Genomic DNA, 21,275 nt, shown 5'->3' with positions numbered 1-21,275 from the left:
TGTATCGAATATAAGAAATGTATATGTGAACTTGTGAGAAGAAAATGAATTTAACATCATTTTTATATTCTAATATTTCAAATGCTCAGTGCTTAAAAATAGCACAGAGACTAAAGAGAAATAAACTGATAATTGTATAAATTTCTATGGATCAATGGTCCACAATATGAGATGCATGTATTTGTTGTATTGTTACATATTGTGTCTAATTCCCTGGAATAAAGTTATTAAGATAACTAGAAGTATCTTTTAATTTATTTTTGATTTTTATCCTATCTTTGTTTATAGCAATCTAAAGTTGTTTTACATATTAAAAATAGAATATACAATAATGCAATCAAAATAAAAACTAAAACTAAATTATGTATCATTTACTATTTCCTTGAGAACCTTTAATCATGTTTCTGACGAACAGAATTTTCAGAAATGTGTTTCTCATTGATTTAAGTAATTGATTAGATTAATTAAGAGGCAATTGCCTAAATAATGAGCCATTGAACAGTAAATTATGATTTGTCAGATTATCAGATTTCTTTCCTTATTTGAGATAATCTATTTTTGGTTTATTGTAGCACATTCTGGTACATTAGAATGGTTTATAAATGCAGCTCAGTAAATAAATAAAATTGTAGCCATAAGGTAGTATAGAATATATGCATATATTTAGTTTATGCATTGTATGATATCTGTACCTGGTATGCAAATATATGCATTAGACACCTGCTGACAAAGCTATTACATCAACTGCAGTTACTGGATGCTTTTTAAGGTATAGTAGTTGAGATGTATTGTAACAAAGCTAAGTAAAACAGACTCAACTAGAGTCAGCTGATACACTGGTACTTATATAAATATATTCTTTGATGTCACTATAACCTCTAAATTCAATGATAGTTATAGTGATTTAGAACCTTTAATCATGCTCTGGCAAAGAGAATCTTCAGAAATATGTTTCTCGTTGATTTAAGAAATTGGTCAGATTAATTAACAGGAGAGGCAATTGCCTGAATAATGAGCCATTGAAGTATACTGGGCCTAAGATGGAACCTTCTGGTACTCCACTGCTACTTTCTTCCAGATATACCATAGTATCATTAAGACCTACTTGTTGAGTAGTTTGTCAGCCAATTACAACTCCATGTTGGTGATGGAGTCTACCCTACATTTTTCTAAGAAGTAGGTTGTGGTCTACTTTGTTGAATGCTTTACTAAAATCTAAGTATACTAAGTCCGCAGCATTTCACTAGTCCACCCCATAAGCTGTTTTACAATCCCCGGTAGTTCCTTGATGCTCCAGGATTTTTGAAAGATATTGTGTAATGGTTCCGAGATAACATCTGCCAGTTCTTCAGATCTCTGTGATGTAATCTGTCAGGTTCCGTAATTTATATTCATCAAGATCAGATAGGTATTCTCTTACCATTTTCTTGCTTATTTTAATTTTTATTTCTAGTCTGCCTTTTACGGTTATGTTTTGGGTAGGTTGGACTATAGTTTCTTTTTGTGTGTGGACCAATGCAAAGAATGAGTTAAGCCACTCTTTCTCTCTACAATCTGTATTGTCCTTGCAATCTTCTTGCTTTAGTGGACCAACTGTTTCCTTGACTTTTTTCTTGTTATTTATATGTTGAAATAAACTTTTTTATTATCTTTGACTTTTGTTACAAATCTTTGTTCATTTTGAGCCTTTGCTTTCCTGATTTCATCTTTGCATATTTAGGTTATCTGTTGTTATTCTGCCTTAGTTATGTTTCTCTTTCCAATAATATAAGTTAATGATTGAGTTAACACAAGGTGTCTGTCTCATCCCATTAAAGCTAATTTAATGGCTACAGATTGCATTCTTGGGGTAGGGAAGCAGCAAATTTCCCCAACATGCTGAATGCTTTCATAAGGTGTTAAAACACTGTAGTGGACAAGACAGAACTCTGAAGCACCATGGATCAATTATCTAGGCCAGCTGTCCCCAACATTTGCAGCTTGGCTGCATGACTGGGCAGGAAGCAGTTTCAGGAACATACTCTAAATACCCCTTTAACTGAATTTGCTCTGAAAATAAGTTTCAAATGTATCTGGAACTTTGGGGCTCCCACAGTCTCAATTATCACACCCAAGAATAGAATATTTAAAATTGGTCTATAATTATTATAAGAAAATCTTTTTCACATATTTTCATATTCTTATAGCTACCTCTTTTGAGCAGTTAGGAACACATTCCACATTCTGACACATTGGTTGCCTGTCTTAATCAGGGTGTCTGAACTAAGTGGCCAATTAGGAAGGAAGAGTTAAGCAAATTGATAAGTGCCCCCCCCCTCTATCTATTCTCTCAATATCCTCAAAAGCTGCAAGCTATATGAACGGGGCAAGTTGTCAAATTTCCCTGTGATCTAGAATGCAAATTTAAAACCAGTTGCACAAATCAACTGCATAAATCCAGTTGATTTAGCTTGCAAATAAAGATGAAAATTGCTTACAATTGGCCTCTGAAAGTTCTAGCTCTTTCTCCTCGTGACCCGAAAATCGCGCTCGACGAAAGCGCGCATTTGACGTCATCACAGAGCGACGAAAAAAATTAAAAATTGAAATAAAAATAAAATTAAAGCAAGCTGATTCACATAAAGGTAAGGGTTAGGTTTAGGTTTAGGTTAAGGGTTGGGTTTAGAGCGTTAGGGTTACGTTTAGCGTTAGGTTAAGGGTTAGCGTTAGGTTTAGCGTTAGGTTAAGAGTTACGTTTAGGGTTAGATTTAGGGTTAGGTTTGGGGGGGTTAGGGTAAGGTTTTTGCTTTATTTTTACATTTTTCGATCACAGCGTGATGTTTTTGTCGCGCTGTGATGACGTCAAATGCGCGCTTTCGTCGAGCGCAATTTTGTCCTCCGCGATTTTGTGGTGGAACCCTTTCTCCTTACATCTTGCTGGAGATGTTGGGCAGTGTGAAAAACACCAGTGGCCTGTTCATCTATATATTATGGAGGCAAATAAGCTCTGCATGCACTACTCTGGGTTGGGGCTTTAAACGGGTGTAAAAAAGGGTCCATTTTCTATTCAATTTGATTCATTACAAGAACCCCTTATGTAGTTACAATCTACATTACAAATGCTCTTTTATATTTGAGCTATTATGATCAATATGATTGGGATATTATTTTGTTTAAAGCTCTCTCTACGAAGAAACAAGACGATATGGATTGCATTTCAAGATTTATTACATGGTTTGAATTTTGTAGCACCAGATTTCATCGTATTGTGGATCTGCTGGCTGTAACAGGAATTATTGGGACATGAGCTTGCATAGAGGGGGAAAAAATCCTCGGGAAGTTTCTACCTTACATTTATTAGCACACTTACTCACACCAAGAAATTTGGTTTTGTAATATGAATACAAAAAATCAAACGAACACTAAATGTAATACAATTAATCAGAAATAGTATATAGAAACATAGGACTCTACAGTACAGAGATCCCAATTCAAAAATGCCAGGGAGATTACTATATGTAGCATGTACAGAGCCCCTGCTAGGAATATCGTAAAGCAACTATATCTTTGTTGGGTCCTGCTGCCCCTGTCCATAACTGATACACAAACCTGGGAAATATTTAATTTATAGTATTCCCAGCAAGTGTTACAAAAGCAGGCACGTTCAATAAATCACGTTTTCCTTTCAGAGCTGGATCTTTACATAATCCTAGTAAGAAACTAGAAAATTGGCAAGAAAGTACAAGAAATATTTCAGATAATTACATATTAACATACATTATCCAAAGTAGTATTAATGCAACTGTTAAGAATAGTTATTTCAATGCAAATATCAATGTGAACATGGCAAGTTATATTTACATAGTTTAGAAATCTAAAGGCATTTGTTTCATTTTTTCCCATTACAATAAGCACCCATTACTCTATTTTAAAAAAACCCATTAGAAATGGAAGTACTCATAATGTTTGCATAAGCATTACATGCAGCAATGCAGTCATTCTGGAATCTGTCTTATTATAAAAGAGATCTACATGGTTTGGATGATTAGAACATAAAATAATCATTTAAAAAATGTAAAGTGTTTTAACTATAAGTTAAAAGTTTAATATACATTTATGCTTAGAACTGCTATAAAAATAGCAATAGCACTTAGACTTACATACTGTTTCACAGTGCTTCACAGCCCTCTCTAAGCGGTTTACAGAGTCAGCCTATTGCCCACAACAATCCGGGTCCTCATTTATCGACCTTGGAAGGATGGAAGGCTGAGTCAAATTTGAGCTGCTCAGAATCTAACTCCTGGAGTGGGTAGTGAGTTAGACCTGCAATACTGTATTCTAGCCACTGTGCCACCATGACTCTATAATCAGAAATAATTTCTATTTCTTTTCTGCAATTTTTGTATGCTTTTCTTATTTCTTTTCCTTCTTCCCTTTTATTCTAAATGTTAATTCTTAATAGTTTATGTCATCTTAAAATTGTAGTAGTTACGTATAAAAAAGAAAAGTGAACTTGAAAAAACTCAGAAAGCCTACTTAGAAAAAGCTCTCTCTCGTACAAACGCACAGAGGAAAATATACAAATTTAAGTCGATTCCAAATAGATGGCCTCTTATGGTGGAGGACAGGGAAGAACTTGCAGATAATATGTCTCTTCTTCATTAAGACCCCAAAGTGGAAGGGAATGATGGTAGAGCCCTTGTATTATACAATTTAGAACCGCCAGCACACATCTGATTGGTGCTTTTCAGGATATGAACATTGATGAAACTACAGAGGATCTTTCATAATACAGGGAATGTAACAGACATTGCATTTAGGATAAACCTGTGGCTGCCCTGTATAGGAGAAGCTGCTCATAAACAAATACAAAACTTGTTTTCCATTTCTTGGTTGAGGCAGATGTTTGGGATTTAGCAAGGGAAGGAAAGGTTTACTGGAAAGGTAAAGATAGGAAGATCACACTCATAGAGCTTCAAGCCAAGGAAGCATATATAGTAGAGTACAATTCACCATTGTGTGACAGGACAAGAGAAACCACTTGTCTTCATGATGCCTGGAAAATACACACAAAAAAGATTAGTCTAGCATCTGTAAAGGTTTTTAACCATTTAATTGCTCAGGAATAACAAGTTCGATTTTCGGGCATAATTCCCAAAATAATAGAATCAAAATGCCTGGAGAACATTTGGAAATCTCTAAACGGTAACAGAAAGAAGTTCAGGATTTGAGAGTCCCCAGAGTTTGAAAATCAGAAGGAAGTTCTGGTGCACCTTTTCCAACTAATATATTTTATCACAAGGCATAAGCTTTCCTGAGCTGTGGCTTATTTCGTCGTGTGTATAGAGTGATGTGGATTTAATAATATTTGTTAGATATGAAAAATACTATTGGATTTTTCTGATAATTTTTTTTTGCTATTATGGATTATACAGAATTCCAACAGAGTTGGAAAGGACCTTGGAGATCTTCTAATAAGAACCTGCTGCTCAAGCAGAAAACCCTTTACTAGAACCTTTTTGTCCTCGTGTGCCGAAATTGTGCATGTGCATTCAATAGCACATGTGTGTGTGCCTCACACCCACAATGCAATGCGCCCTGCCCATCTGCGCATGCAACAGCCACCCCTGCACATGGAAACAAACTTCTAGGTTGCTCATTGGGTCCATTTTTTGCCCTCCCCGGGCTTCGGAGGCTTTCCTGAAACCTGGGGAGGGTGAAAACTGCCTTCCTCGACCTCCCGGGAGGCCCTCTGAAAGCCAGAAATGAATCGTTTCCGAAGTTCTGGTTGGCCTGTTGGGCCCGTTTTTCACCCTCCCCAGGCTCCAGATACTTTCCTGAAGCCTGGAGAATGCGAAAACAGCCTCCCCTGGCCCTCCAGAAGGCTGAATATCAGCTGGCCAGCACGTTCATACGCGCTGGAGCTGACGGCTCACATCCTGGCAGATATGGCTCCGCATGCCACCTTCACCATCACGGCCCTATACCATTTCAAACAAGTGGCTGTCCAACCTCTTCTCAATAACCTTCAGTTTTATTCTCACCGTCAGGAAATTTTTCTTTAGTTTTAGGTTGGGTCTCTCCTTGATAACAGAGTTTATCTAGCTCATTGATTAACTTGGCTCTCCTCCTTTATAGCCTTCAAACCTCATGGTTTAAGACTACATTTGCTACATTAGTAACCCAGAGAAAAGTTTTCATTCTCACCATTGGATGATAGGTCTGTTGATTTTGAGTCTTGAGCCTAATCATGGCTATGATAGCTAAGGATACTTCAAGAAGCACAAAGATGAGGAACACAGAGTTCAGGCCAAATGACAGAATCTGTGGGCAAAATCACATGCAAATTACCACCCTCTACCTGATTGTAAATTCCTCTGTTATATAAACCACAGAACTGAAAACATTATCATTATAGTTGCTTGGAACTACAGGAATTCATATCTCAGTGAAGAACAATTAATTAACTTAAAACCAAAATATTACTCAATTATTTAATTTAGTTACACTTGATATACATTTAACTTACTTTAGCATATGTTGGTAACTTGGAGCTTATTTGCTCTTTTTGTACCACCTCACTCCAGGAGTATTGCCTGAGCCCCTTTGAAATAAAAAAGGGGGGTACAGGTGAAGACTACAGGAGTCACCTACTGTGATTCTCAAAGTCAAAGGGGATGGGCTTCTCCTTGTCTCAGCTTCATCCTTCCCATGCAAGACATGAGCTTTTCCAGAATTTTGCCTAGGGTACCACCTTGCTTGAGTAGCCAAGATTGGAATGTAATGTAATGGCTTCATTCACTCAGGCCTTATCCTTCTCTTGCGGAAAAAGGCAGGTGATGACCGCATTAGGCTTCATGTCATCTTCGGTGTTTTTAGTTTCTTTTTATAGCAATAGCACTTAAGACTTATATACCGCTTTGCAGTGCTTTACAGCCCTCTTTAAGCAGTTTACAGAGTCAGCCTATTGCCCCCAACAATTTGGGTCCTCATTTTACCAACTTCAGAAGGATGGAAGGCTGAGTCAACCTTGAGCCTGGTGAGATTCAACCTGCCAAATTGCAGGTAGGCAGCCTGCAGAAGTAACTTGCAGTACAGCATTCTAACCACCGCGCCACCACCGGCTCTTATGTTAACTTTTTCCTTGTATTTCCAGTTTTCTTTTTTTGTGTGGCTACAAATCTATTGAACAAATTTTTATGATGAATATGAAGACTGAAAAAGCAGTAAGACATCAGGATGCATGTCCCTCCCTACAAATGAGATCTTTTCTGTCACTAGCAACTGAACAGTGCAGGCAGCAAAGAGTTGCATAGAACATGCACGGTTATACTCATAATAATTACTGCTGCATTCAGGAGATGATAAGCAGGGAAGTGTTGCACAGAAATAAATGCTAAGATGGGAAGGTGAATAAGTCAAAATTCAAGAAATGATATCACAAGTTTCTCAATCAATATAGAAAGTATGCAGTAATTGGATTTAGACACTATACTCAGAAATAATGTTTAATTTTGACTGTGAACCCAACCACTGTGAATTGTTAACATTAATTTGTGACTTGGGGTGTTGCATGTATTTGGATGTACTATGTTAACTCAGTCAATGTCTTTGTTTCCAGTTAAAAATACCTGTGTAACACAATATAATTATAGTTCTGCAAAAGCCACAAAAACAGTACAAAACAAAATAAATATCCTAATAGAGAACAGGGCTCATATCTATACCAAATTTAGACAAGTTGAAGAGTCTTTAAAGGTCTGACTCTTACTATGTCAGAATCATTTCAATTGCTGCTACGTACACATGAAGGAAGGTCAGGAATTTACCTGATGATAATTTCGGCAATAATGACTGTGGTTCGAGTCACATGGGTTTCCTTCTTTAACAGTTTGTGCAATCTCAATACCATGTAGGATTATAGCAACCAGTCCAGCTACACAAAATATCACGTTGGCAAAGAAAGAAGATTTCACCTACAGCAATATATTAGATAAATGTTAGTTGTTACACATCTTGTTTAACTCTTAGAAGCATCTGTCTATATACTACTAAAACTCTTGTCATGATCTTTAAAAATGGAATAGAATAGAATAATTTATTGGTCAAGTGTGATTGGACACACAAGCAATTTGTTTTCGGTGCATAAGCTCTCAGGGTACATAAAAAATACATCCATCAAGAATCATAAGATACAACACTTAGTGATAGTCATAGGACACTAAATAACCAGGCAAAATGGAGCATCATAAATTAACCAAGCAAAATGGAGCATCATAAATTAACCAGGCAAAATGGTGCATCATAGGGCAACAATTATTGAACCAAGGTACCTCAAACCGGCTAACTTACAGAATGAATCAAAAATACAGGACTCATGACTCCCAAATAACATTTGAGAAAGTTGAAGTTGCTTCATGGCTGCTGCTGTAATGATGGGCTGCAGCTCCAGTCACATGATCTTTATTTTCAATATTCTGTGACAGTTTTCCAGACAGATTTGCAATCCTTTGCTCCCCGCCCCCTCCCGGCAGCTATTTACTTGTCTGTTGAGATGGGAAAGGGGAAGGAAGGCAGGGAGGGAGGGAGGAAGAAACCCCCCCACAAACACTTTCCCCAGCCCGCCCACCTGTATTTTTCCTGAGCTGAGCTGCCCCCTCAACACCTTCCATGACCCACACCATCCTTCTCTCGCCTTCACATGGCATTTGGCTCCTTTTCTCCTGCATATTGCCTCTCCTTCAGAGGTGGTATTCACCTGGTCCTCTCCAATTTGGGCGAACCGGTAGTGGCTGCTGTGGGAGACTCCGCCCACCCACCCCAATGTAATGCGTGACCTTCTGTGCACATTTGTGAACCAGTAGGGAAGATAAGTAAATCATATCACTGCTCTTCTTGCCTCTTACAAGCTAAAATACTGAAATGTAGCATGTCAGTAATTCTGATTTCTACTAGCAGGAAGGAATTATACCACTCATAAGCTCATTGGAGCAACTATAATTTAAAGGGAGAAAACAATTTTGCTCCAGTTTCAACTAAAACAATGCAAAGCTAGGAAGACATTGACCTAGTCCCCCAAAACAGGTTGGCATATGATCAAATGTCAAGAGTTGATTCTAACCTGGTGCAAACTCTTCATGCAGATGTTCCTTTAGTTATCTTGGTCAAGTGTGAGTCTTTTCCCGTTTGAATCTAATTGCAGCACAAAGAGACCAGTGAATCCCCACCCCCTCTCTCATGATATTGCTTTCAAATAGCCTCCACCTCAGATGTGAGGCAGCCTTGAGTTTTCTTTAACTATACTGGTATCCCTTAATTCAATGTAGATTTCCCTGTAGATACAATCTAACGTGTCACTAACCATTCTCTTGGTGGCATATTCAGATAATTCCTTGAATTTGCTTAGACACTTTATATTAGTGTGGGCAAGTGTTTTTCCCTCTGTTCTCAGGCACTGTCCTCCAAGATTATTTTCTTTTGGGCTGCAGGACGATCCAGTTCTTTCAAGTGGCCTTTCCTCAGTACTTATTAACTTTCTAAGTCAATCTCCATCCCAGAGACCTGAATCAGCCCAAACAGGAATGAGAGCAGTGAAGTAGTGAAGCCAGCTCTCTCTTTATTGCTTCATGCTAAAGTGGCTTTACCCGAGGGAGAAAAAAACAACACAAAGCCGGACTGATAAATCTGGCAACATACTCACTAGCTGCTTGGATTGTCTTTTCTCAACTTCTAACAACAAGGACCCAGCGATCAAGAGCTACAAAAGCAAAGAAAAACAAACAGCAGGTATAAAGATGAGCCTATTTTACATTGCAGAACCAGTGTTCCTAGAATCAGGCTGTTCCTACTAGTCATTTATTAATTAACTTGATTTACATCCTTCTTCCTTACTCAAGCACTAAATCCTGAAGGCAACTAAAAGATGAGAAAAAGCCTATTCCAGTTTCCCTTATGGGTAGGTCAAGGCATGCCCGTTGAATTTGTGTGGAAAATGCTCAGAAACTTAAAAATCCTCCACATCAAAGAATGTATCCCTTAACTTGGCGTCTTTGGCTTACATTGGATTTTAACTTCACTGCTTTCTAATCAGCACTGATATTATGGGAACTGAATTCTAAGATATCTGGAAAGCACCAAGTTGTAAAAAAAATGTGTAAGGAAAAATTTGTGTTGAACAAACATATTGTCTACTGGGGGAAGGGGAGAGCAGGTTCTAGATCTCTCCCTGGTTCTGAAACTATACAGCACCCTGCAGAAGCTTCTATAGACTGAAGATGGGTAAATCTTTGTGCCTCTCAAAAAGTTTGCTTACCAGGATCCCAGTCCAGAAGTAAATGCCACTTTGCACAGTGACGGTGTAGCTTCCTTGAGCTGCTGTCAGGGCAATGCCAAAGCTCAGATGGGTAACTCCAAAAGCAATCTGCAAGATCTGAAGGAAAAAAGAAAAGAGGGTGCCAAGTAATATATTTAGATGTCTAAAGCATTAACATCACCACCTAACAAACCCAAGGAGTATTTTGTGTTATGCGTTGTGCTATGTCAAAAGTTTTAATGAGAAGTTTCCTACAACATCAAGTTTTTCCTCTATTAGAAAGAGTATTTTGGATAAGACAGTAATATTAAAAAAAGGAGGGGGAAGATGAAAATCACACTCAGAATTATAAATAAAACCAGTGCCATCATTTCAACTAAATGGTTAATAATTAACTCCTTAAATATGTTCTTGGGATTTCAGCAAATGATTTGCAAGTAGCTGGAGAGGGACCATTCAGTGCCCTCCTTGTGCTGCCTCCTTCTCCTCCTCTGCTTTGCTTTTTCTTTTTTAAATGCAATCCTCATTTTTTTAAAAAAAGAAATGTAGAATGAACTTTGAGCATTGGTTAAGAGGAGTCTAGCAATACTAAACCCTTTAGGGATGCCATGCTAAAAAGTAGAACTTTGTTTCCCAGGCCCTCCAAAACTAAAAATCTTTCTAGGTTTGCAAGGAGTCCAAGGTTATTCTTATATATCTGATTACCAACAATCCCAATAGAAGTAGTACAACAGCAAAAATATCTGCTAAAACTATATTAACACAAAATAACTGTAATGTCTTTGAGGTATGAGCTTCTTTGCATAATCAGGGATTATGCAAAAAAATGTAGATGTAGCAGTCCAGGTAGTAAATTCTACTAGAATAGAACTGGGGAATCGGGAGAGGAAGCATTAAGCCATGTTCTCCCTCTACATAAGGATCGCCCAATAAAAATTTAGTGTACCTTTCAGTCGCTAGCATAATCACATAAAAATGAAAGTCTGTGATTCTACTTATAATTCAATTTGTTAACAAGTCTTTCTTGAATGGTCTTGAGGACCTGAGTTGTCTCACAAAGAAATGCAGAAGTTTTCACAGACTTTGGGCTTAATTGGAGAAATCTGGAGAGCCTTACCCCAATCACATTGAGCAGGGTATTCTTGATCTTTTTCTTATGGGTTAGTAGGAGCTGAGATGTTGCAGAACCAGAGTCAATGAATCTGACAGTAGCTGCCGGTGTTGGCAGAGAACCTGTCTGTGGGACTGTTTGAGTGAGGATCCTCACATTTCCATGTTCTGTCACAGTGCTGGCCATTTCTAAAGAAAACCAAATGCATAATTAGCAAGAGCCAAAATGAATGTGTTCCAGTTTATAAGAATCTCGGTGAACCAATATTTAAAATGAATCTGACCAATTCAAAAAATAGTGGAATTGTTTTCCCATTTGATACATTATACCACTTTCTAGCCTGGTGCCTTAACCACTAGACTAAACCGGGAGTCCCCAACCTTTTGGACCTCAGGGACCATTAAATTCATAATTTTAAATCCAGTGGACCACTAATATGATCTGCCTAATGACTGGCTGGGTGGGCATGGCTAGGTGGTCATGTGACTGGATGGGCATGGCAAACTTGATGTCATTCATGTTACCTCACTGGCCTCTACTCACCCCTTTCCTCCCAGCCACTCCTCTCCCACCCGCCCAGGCTCCTTAGGGCCCCAATAGGAAGTTGTGGAGGTAAGCAGCCACCACAAGAAAGAGTTGGCAAAATAGCTATCTCAGTTCAAATTGGATCTGACCAAGGAGGCTCAAAAGAAGCATCTCACTCAGAGGGAAGACCTGTGGGAGTGCAAGGCCAAGTACTGGGACCTGGAGGCTCAGCGGGCTGAGATGGTCAGCCAGTTCCAGGCCATGATACAGTCCCACTGGAACAAGCCCCCCCAGCTCTTTGCCACCAGCGGTGCTTCCCTCCATCCTTTGGCCAAAGCCCCACACCAGGAGGTTGAAGGACACCTCAAGTCGGAATTCCTGCCCCCCTCCGACCTGCACAAAAAGACCCCAAAGCGTCTCTGTAACAACACAAGTGTTCATTGCATATATTTGGCCCAGGGGCTATAGTTTGAGGACCCCTGATTTAATGCAATATAAAAAATGCAAAAAAAAATTCTGCGGACCACCACAATTTTCTCATGGACCACCAGTTGGCGACCGCTGGACTAGACCAAACTGGCTCAGATTCCAATTAACTTCTGTTCCAAGAAATGTTTCACAAATACTGTTACCAAGCTTAATACCCCCTCCAAATCCTATATCTGTTTGTTTGATTTCTATTTCTGAGAATTTTGTACTGGTTTTCATTACAGAAAATACTATTTTATTATTTTTTAGTCCATTTATCTAACCTTACCTAGATAATTTTCAGTTTTTTTGAGGGGGAGATATATAATTTTTGCATCATTTACAAATTTGATAAGCATTTCTGCTACTTGTTTACCAAAGTCATTGTCAGAGTGGAAAGAGTGGTAGGTCCAGGACTAAACAGACGCTCAACTTAATAAGCCACTTGAGTTTTGCAACCAAGTTTTGCAACCTAAACAAGAAGTACCAGCTTCATTAAACCATAGTAGCAAGTTCCAAAGCTGATCACCAGTTAATTACTTTTAGGAGTGATTGGTTATTCCAATCAAAAGTTTTTATTGTGCAATTTCTTGCATTCATAGGAATCCAGACGGTTTCAATATTTCATTATTTTCCATGATCCACCTCCTTCATATAACTATATGTATCGCTTAACAACTATGCATAAAAGATTGCAAAACAGAATGTGTCTCGCTTCATGACATCATTTAGTGAAGACATTCTAGTCCTAATTGTGGTCATAAGTCAAGAACTACCTGTATTGAATAAGGGGCAATTTTGTGGGTTCAGAAAGCACGCTAAGCTCAAACTAAGCATTTTGGCTTAATGAAATGTAGGAATCCAGCCTATATTTATGGTGCTTCCAATCAAAAGTTTATTGTGCAAATTCTTACTGCATTCATAGGAATCCAGAAGGTTTCCATAGTTAATTATTTTTCATGTGTAACTGACCCACATCCTTCATATCATATTCAGAAGGCCACCATGTGGAAGTTTAGGAGAATTACAGTGTGTTTCCTAGCCTTATTAATGATAAAGCAAAACAAGTTTTAGAAAGAACATTTTTCAGTTCTTCCACTTTAGGAGTTGATTTCACCATCTCCACAGACATTTTCATGTTTCCTTTTTTGGCAGTAAAGAAAAATGTTCCAGTCAGCCTGTTCATCATGTATGTGAATTGCTTGCTTCATTCTTGCATTGTACAACTGGAAGGAAATGAAAATAGCAGCATATGACTGGAAATGTGGCAGAATCTTAGGGTCGGCCTGGAAGAGATGCTATTAACACAAAGAGCAACTACATCAATGGACTTTTCAAAGCAAATAGCAAGACCCAATCCAGATGGACAGCCTGGGTAGGGAATAGAGGACCCCACCAGGGCTCCAAAATGGAGCTAGAACCTCACACCTGCGATATCTTTAAATTTTATATTGTTTTTGTTTGTTTCCTAGTATAATTTGATTGCTTATGAGTAACCTATGACTATCACTAAGTATTATAGCTTATGATTCTTGATGAAAGTATTCTAATTTATTTTTCTTTATGTACACTGAGAGCAAAGACAAATTCTTTGTGTGTCCAATCACACTTGGCCAACAAAAAATTCTATTCTATTTATTTCTATTCCTATTCATTTCTATTTCTATTCCATTCCCATTCCTATTCTATTCATCTACCTTGGTCCTCCGAAGCACAGCGATGACGACCAGATTTTTAAAATAATCAACCTACCAACAACCTTGCTGCAAAAGTCCACCCTCGAGGACAAAGTGAGAAAAATTAAATTCCTGTCTGGATACTTGTGTGCAGAAGGCGAAACGCCTTTCCCCGTTCAACTCTGACGCCAATACCACCGGGAGCTCTGCGCTTTTGCTGACTCCTCTCCCACTCCGAAGACAACTGAAATCCGTACTCCTTTTCCACTACACTCTTGCTAATACCAAAAAAAAAAAAAAATCTAATAAAGAAGATCACATCTGAATGTTTAGGTGCGTGCTCTGACTGGGCTTTGCCTCCAGGGAAGCAACACAGTTCCCTGAACCCGCGTAGTTTCTTGTTTTCACCACGCCCGCTCCTTCCTCTCACCGAAAAACACAACGCCGGTGCAACAGGAGCCGGGGAGACACTCACCGCTTCTTCCCTTCTCTAAGCTTGCGATCCTTGGCCGGCAGTTGCCGCTGACCCAAACCTCTTTCGTTCTCCGCGTCCGCTTCCCAACCCCGAGAACAGGCAGCTGCGGTCGGTACCCCTCGCTGGCAGTTTCGCTCGCATCGCCTTTCCAGGAAAGAAAGCGGAACGGAAGCCAGGAGGGGCGGCGAAACGCCGAATCTGGACTCTGCGCGCGCGCAAAGAGGTTGCTGTTGCTTCCCGGAGTTTTTCCGTAGCGGCTAATTTGGGGACGCTTCTTAGAATGGTTACTAATGCAGCGTCGCCAAAGATTGTAACGTATCGATAGAATAAGATGAGGATGCGGGAAGCAGCTGCTCCGATTGAGAAATGATTATTCCTAACAAAAGTATATGTGCTATTTTAGGGAAATGCTGCTTTAAAAATGTATTTGCTTTTTTATGTATGTATGTCTATATGCTATCTATCTATCTATCTATCTATCTATCTATCTATCTATCTATCTATCTATCTATCTATCTATCTATCTATCTATCTATCTATCCATCCATCCATCCATCCATCCATCCATCCATCCATCCATCTCTTAATTTCCTAGTTCTTAACCACCCTCTCTTTAGGAGAGGGGCTGTATCTACAATATAATTAATAAGATTAACATTAAAATCAGGCTTACTTTAAGATTTAAAAGTTTTAAAATTACAAAAATAACATTACATTACAAAAGGTGAGAAATTCCAAGAAGGAGGGGTGTGTGTGTATTAGCAGTTGTTAATGGGGGAGGGGGGAGGAGTTCTCCTGGGGTCAGCCAGCCCCAGAGTTGTGTGGGTCTCTGTATCCCTCAAGCAAGGCCCTCCAGCCACTAAGTGTGTCATTTAATGGGGTGAAAATTAATTTTTGAATTTTTTCCTGGTGTGGGGTTCTAAAAATACGTGTTTTTAACACCAAGAATTCAAATCTGTTATTTTTGTAATTGCACATTTAGTTCATATGAGAAAGCCACATCTGATCATATACCCCACAAATACTGTTAAGTTTATCTTCTCAAAATTACATGTTGTGCAGTGGTGGGATTCATTTTTTTTTTACTATTGGTTCTGTGGGCATGGTTTGGTAGGCGTGGCAGGGGAAGGTTACTGCAAAATCCCCATTCCTTTCACAGCCGGCATGAACATTTGTAGAATCTCCTCCAATGACCATGGGGATGCTGCCACGGTCATAAGTGTGAAAAATAGTCATGACTCACTTTTTTCAGTGCCGTTATAACTTTGAATGGTCACTAAACAAACTGTTGTAAGTCAAGGACTACCTGTACTTTTAGACTTGCAAGATTCTGTTTATGTAGCCTTACATAAACTACCTAGGGAAGCTGATACATGTGAACCATAGGACTTGCTGTAACCATCAGGGATGGCTAACCTTTTTATTGTTGGGTGCCAAAAATGCAAGGGTATGCACCTGATAGCGCAGGTGCGTGCTCGCACCCATCATGCAAAGCACGATCCCACATGTGCCTGCACATACAACCCCCCACCCCACGCTCCCCCCTCCCTGTGCGCTGCACTGCTCGCTTTCAAGCTGACCTTGGTATTTCCTCGGGGGGTGGGGCAGAAGAGCCTGTTTTCACCCTCCCCAGGCTTCAGGAAAGTCTCTGGAGCCTGGGGTGGTTGAAAAACTTTGGTAGGCTTGTTGAATTGAATTGAATTGAATTGAATTTCCTTTATTTGTATGCCGCCCTTTTCCCTGGGGGGACTCAGGGCGGCTCACAATTCAAAAAGGGGGGGGGGAGACAAACAGTATTCCAATATGGAAACAATACAACATATTAAAAAAGAGCACAACAGTCACACAATTCGGGTGGGGTTGAAATCTTAACCCCAGGCCAGCCGGGACAGCCAGATCTTTAAAGCGGCGCGGAAGGATTGAAGGGTGGTGAGGGTCCGAATCTCCACGGGGAGTTCGTTCCAGAGGGTCGGAGCAGCCACCGAGAAGGCTCTCCTCCGGGTAGTTGCCAGTTTGCACTGGCTAGTAGATGGAATTCGGAGGAGGCCTAATCGATGCGATCGTATCGGTCTAGTGGAGGTAATTGGCAGTAGGTGGTCTCTCAAATACTCAGGCCCACTACCATGAAGGGCTTTATAGGTGATAAGTAGCACCTTGAAGCGCACCCGGAGATCGACAGGCAGCCCATTTTACGCCCTCCCCAGGCTCCAGAGGCTTTCCTGAAGCCTGGGGAGGGCGAAAATGGCCTCTTCCGCACCTCCGGGAGGCAGAAAATCAGCTGGCTGGCAAAAAATTGCACTGGAGCTGATAGCTTGCCTGCTGGCAGATATGGCTCCATGTGCCACCTGTGGCACTTGTGCCATAGGTTTGCCATCAGGGTTCTAGATCTAATCAGATGTTTTGCATCATTGAACAAGGCAGTCCTGCAGAGATCTAGGCCATTAGCTTTGAAAGGCCTTAAGCATTAATCAATAATGCATTTATTCTGTAGATACATTTAACATGGCTTTACATGTTTTTTAATGAAAAGATTCATAGTCCCATCCTAGATATAAGCCTTCTGCAACTTGGCATTCTTGAAATGTGGCACTTCCCAGCCAGAATGGTGAAAATGTTTATTATCTAGCAATTTGAACCACTGAGGTCTGAAAAGATCTGGAGAATGTTCTGCTAAAGAAATTTGGAATATGCATTTATTGAGAAGTGAACCCTACTGTTTATTTATTTATTTGTATTCCACCTTTATCATATTTACAAATAACTCAAGATGGCGAACATATCCAACATATCTTCCTTCTCCTATTTTCCCCACAACAACCACCCTGTGAGGTGAGTTGGGCTGAGAGAGAATGACTGGCCCCAAATTGCCCACCTGGTTTTCATAGCTAAGGCAGGACTAGAATTCACAGTCTCTCATTTTCTAGCCTGGTGCCTTAATCACTCAGACTGTTGCTCGGAAAGTGCTTTCTAATAATTGGTTTAAGGACATTCCAGAGAAATCTTTCATTGTTCCATTATGTAATTTTATGAGGAACTCAGATATGGCTCAACTGTACAGCGTTAAATATTGCATGAATCTTATTTATATTGTCCTGATATACTTCCCTTCGTGAGAAGCATTCAATGCGCCCTTCTGCTTATTGCCTCTGGAAGACAGTCCGTGTGAGGGATATTAGGTTACAAAACAGTGAATGACCCAAAGCTCCTAGTCACTGAAGGATGGTTTGCCCTGCTACAGGGAATCTTAATAACACCATCAAAGTATTGCAAGATATTACAATATTGCAATACTAGATTGTATTGCAATACAATCCATATAAGAGAATGTCAGTACATGTAAGAGCCAGTGGTGGGATTCAAAAACCTTTCCCAGTTCTGTGGGAGTGGCTTTGTGAACATGGCTTTGTGGGTGTGGCAGGGGAATGACACTTCAAAATCCCTATTCCCTCCCCACTCCTTGGGGAAGGGTACTGCAAAATCCCCATTCACTCCCCACCCCACTAACCTGCTTTCCAGCTCTGTTCTCCTGTTCAGGACAACAAAAGAAGATCAGCTGGGAGGCAGCGGAGGTGGGGCCAGCCTATTTCACGATTCTCTGAACTACTCAAAATTTCTGCTACCGATTCTTCAGAACCTGTCAGAACTGGCTGAATATCACAGAACCCAGACTCTGAAATTCAGGAAGAAAATCAAGAAAATCCTTGATGCATTGAATTGTCTTTTCATACTACATGTTTCCCTTTAAAGAGGCAAACAGTGGAAATGAGGTTTGCGGAAACTTGGATCCAATACTATATTCTTGGGTGAAAAGACCTGCTGTTTCTTACTGCTGGTTGGTTAGATTGGGGGTGAAGGGAGTTGACCCCAATGGAGTTTCAAGAACTCCAAGCTGCCTCTTTCAACAGCAGAGATCTCAGAGGGGGGTGGGGAGATTAAGTGGTTGCACAAACAATGAAAGTGCGTGAGAAAAGCGAAGGGAAAAATCAGCAAATTTCTATTCCTCTTTCTGAAAAGCATCCAAGTAAATTAACAAAGCTACTGTCCAATTTACCCTCTTCTGAAGGTATTCAGGAAGATTTCTCCCTACACGACAGACTTCTTTTCCTTAATCCCGAATTTCCTTTCTTTCTCCAAATAATATAAGCCTACCTCTACACAATGTCCTCAAAATCTCATATTAAGATTGAGTTTATACATTTTACTATGACATGGTTTGCTTGAAGATGGCTTGTTGAACCCCCGCTCCCAAATATATTAGTTTCATAAGTGAGCAACTAGCTAAACTAACTTAACTAAATCTTAAGCAGCTACTTTCTCATTATACTTTGGGATGTTTTGTGTGGATCAGATCCCACCAGGGGGATTTAGAGAGAAGTCACATTAAAACAAGAAACAATAAAGTTGGCCGAACTTGCAGAGGCAAAAGGGGAGCATTGCTAAAATCTGTGCTTGGTTTTCCCCTTTTGCAAAGCAGCTAATGCCTTCCCAGGCAAGCAGGAAGTGACTTTTGAAAGCATTCTTACTTTGCCTGTGCAAAATCCCACTGAGCTTGAGCGGAGCCACCAAACTGGAGAACTCTGTGACAGATGCTTAAAAGGTCAATGAGTTTATTACTTCCCTAACTGTATCCCCAATACACCAGGTTTTTTTTTGCAGCGTTTGTCAGTTATTTTAACCCCCACATGTGACTTTCTCTTCCCTTCCTTTCGGAGAAACAGAGAACTATGACTCAGACTGAGCTCCAGAGGACTCTACTGCTTCTTAGGCAGGAAGTGCTGATGAAGAGGAGGCAAAGAACCTGGAAGAACGGGTTGTTTTTTGTTTGTTTTTGGTGCCCCAGCCCTCAGGAGCAGTCTACAAGTCTCCCAAAGCCTATGAATGCCCTGTTTTTTTAAAACAAATGGGCCCGTGTTTGTGAAAAGTTGGGAAAAACCCTAACCCTGCGCATGTGTGCACCGTTCAATGTAAATTGTTCTGCGCGGATGTGTGGAACAATTTACAGTGAACTGCACACATGCAGTCACTAAAATTCAAAATGGCAGCACCCAAGTGGCAACGAGGAAACCGGTTCGGGGGGAGGGGTATCGTGCCTGGGTTGCTGCCGGTTCTGCAGCCCAGGCCTGAATTCCACTACTAGTTCAGCCAAACCGGGGTGAACTGGCAGCAACCCACCTCTGGTTACCTTTGGTTTCCAGACTTTCTTCACAGGAAGGAAGGAAGGAAGGAAGGAAGGAAGGAAGGAAGGAAGGAAGGTTAGTTGACAGACACTGGAATCCAGAGGTTAATTTCCTCATCTGCAATCTACTCTAAACAAGCTGAAAGTACAGATTTTCTCTAGGGACATCAAATTTACCTGAATGAAGGAAATTTAACTTTCCTACTAAGTATGTTTGGACCAGCCCATATATCAGCCTATATGGGAGTTTAATGTTTTCCTCAGTAAGATGACAACATCATTCCCTCAAATGAGGCCATCTAAATTCTCTGTGAAACCATTTAGATTAAATTGTTTTGATAATCCAAAATAGCAATATTACTATCATGCCAGAAGTTTTTTCTAATTCCCCCAAAGGGAGTCTCAACAGAATAAAAGGGGGGGGGGAACGCTGGTCCCTAGGGTTTACTCTGAATTCTCTGAGTAAACCTTTCTACCTTTGAGGGCACTTAGTGTTCAACTGCAATCACTTGTTTCAAGGACTTCACTGGAAACAAAAAAAAAACTCTGAAAGACGGATTTAATAATGTTGAGTAATGTACACAACATAGAAAATGTGTATGTGTAATATTTATCTAACAGAGGATATGAAATGTTTTTAGCAGAGGTCTAATTATTTATATTTTGAGCAGCATTTCCAAACAGCCCAATCAAGATGGTGTCCAACATTAATCTAATGTAATATCTCTAAATAATTATACAACAGAACCCTTAAAATAGCAGTAAGTATAATACGACAGGAAGAAGTATTTAAGATGCAATTTAAAACGGCTAAAGCAATTTAAAACTCAAAATAAAAAATAAATTGTGCCCACTCTTGTGAGGGAAGATCAAGAGACACCATTGGGAGCTGCAGGACAGCAATGGATTGACACAACTTTGTGCTATGTCTGGTATTAAAGATGCAATTCAGGTACAGGAGACTTTCTTTTGTCTTTCACCAGAAGGGAAAGGGAAACTCATGGCATCTTTTTTCCTCCCAGTGAAACTGATAAAAGTCATTGCAGAAAAATGGAACAATTGTGACCCTCTGCTGATGCACAAGTGTCTCCCTCATCTTCCAGTGAAGATCACTAGATTATAGATCTCTCTGTCTTTGCAGGGACACGTATGTATCTTTGTAGGTAATGAGAAGGCTATCTGGATATATGTTTGTGCATAGAGATCTATCTCAAAACTCCCCAAGTTTACCTACTCAGAATTAGCCCCATCTTCTTCAGTATATCCTTCATGTGTTTAAAGATGCTATCAGTTTTCATTTGGTATCTCATATTCTCCAGGCAAATATGCTTTTTCCAACATTTCCTCTTAAGTCCAGTTTTGGAAACTTTCAAAGCAATGATGCCCACCAATAGACATCATTGGTCTTTGTAGTGAAGTTTGATCTAAACAGAGTAGCATTGTGTCTACACTGGCTATTGATTCACTTATTTATTCTGTCCTTTCATTCTGGAGCTCAAGACAGCATACATAATGTTCTTCCTCTTTCTCTCTATGGACACTAGTCTCTGTGA

General features: G+C 39.8%; 1 protein-coding gene across 1 annotated transcript; it reads right to left on the bottom strand.

Annotated features, from left to right (window-relative positions):
- Positions 1–4,414: 4,414 nt before the first annotated feature.
- On the bottom strand, positions 4,415–14,735 carry LOC116517569 (B-lymphocyte antigen CD20-like). Its single transcript, XM_032230606.1, has 7 exons — positions 14,502–14,735; positions 11,409–11,590; positions 10,292–10,408; positions 9,680–9,736; positions 7,809–7,955; positions 6,187–6,303; positions 4,415–5,035 (listed from the first exon to the last, which is right to left on the bottom strand). Exons 2-7 carry the CDS (start codon positions 11,586–11,588, stop codon positions 5,027–5,029), a joined length of 627 nt encoding a protein of 208 aa, XP_032086497.1. The 5' UTR covers positions 11,589–11,590; positions 14,502–14,735; the 3' UTR covers positions 4,415–5,026.
- Positions 14,736–21,275: the final 6,540 nt, after the last annotated feature.

This window comes from Thamnophis elegans, chromosome 1 (assembly GCF_009769535.1).
Source record: "Thamnophis elegans isolate rThaEle1 chromosome 1, rThaEle1.pri, whole genome shotgun sequence".
Classification (NCBI taxonomy): domain Eukaryota; kingdom Metazoa; phylum Chordata; class Lepidosauria; order Squamata; family Colubridae; genus Thamnophis; species Thamnophis elegans.
This window is presented reverse-complemented; position numbering and strand designations above follow the sequence as displayed.

Bases quoted from the DNA above. Each gene is read 5' to 3' on its own strand.
- LOC116517569 (XM_032230606.1), bottom strand. From the start codon at position 11,588: ATGGCCAGCACTGTGACAGAACATGGAAATGTGAGGATCCTCACTCAA. The intron at 10,409-11,408 runs GTAAGGCTCTCC...TTTTTCCTTCAG, and splicing joins CCCTGCTCAATGTGATTGGG to ATCTTGCAGATTGCTTTTGG. The intron at 7,956-9,679 runs GTGAGTATGTTG...ATATTGCTGTAG, and splicing joins AAAGACAATCCAAGCAGCTA to GTGAAATCTTCTTTCTTTGC.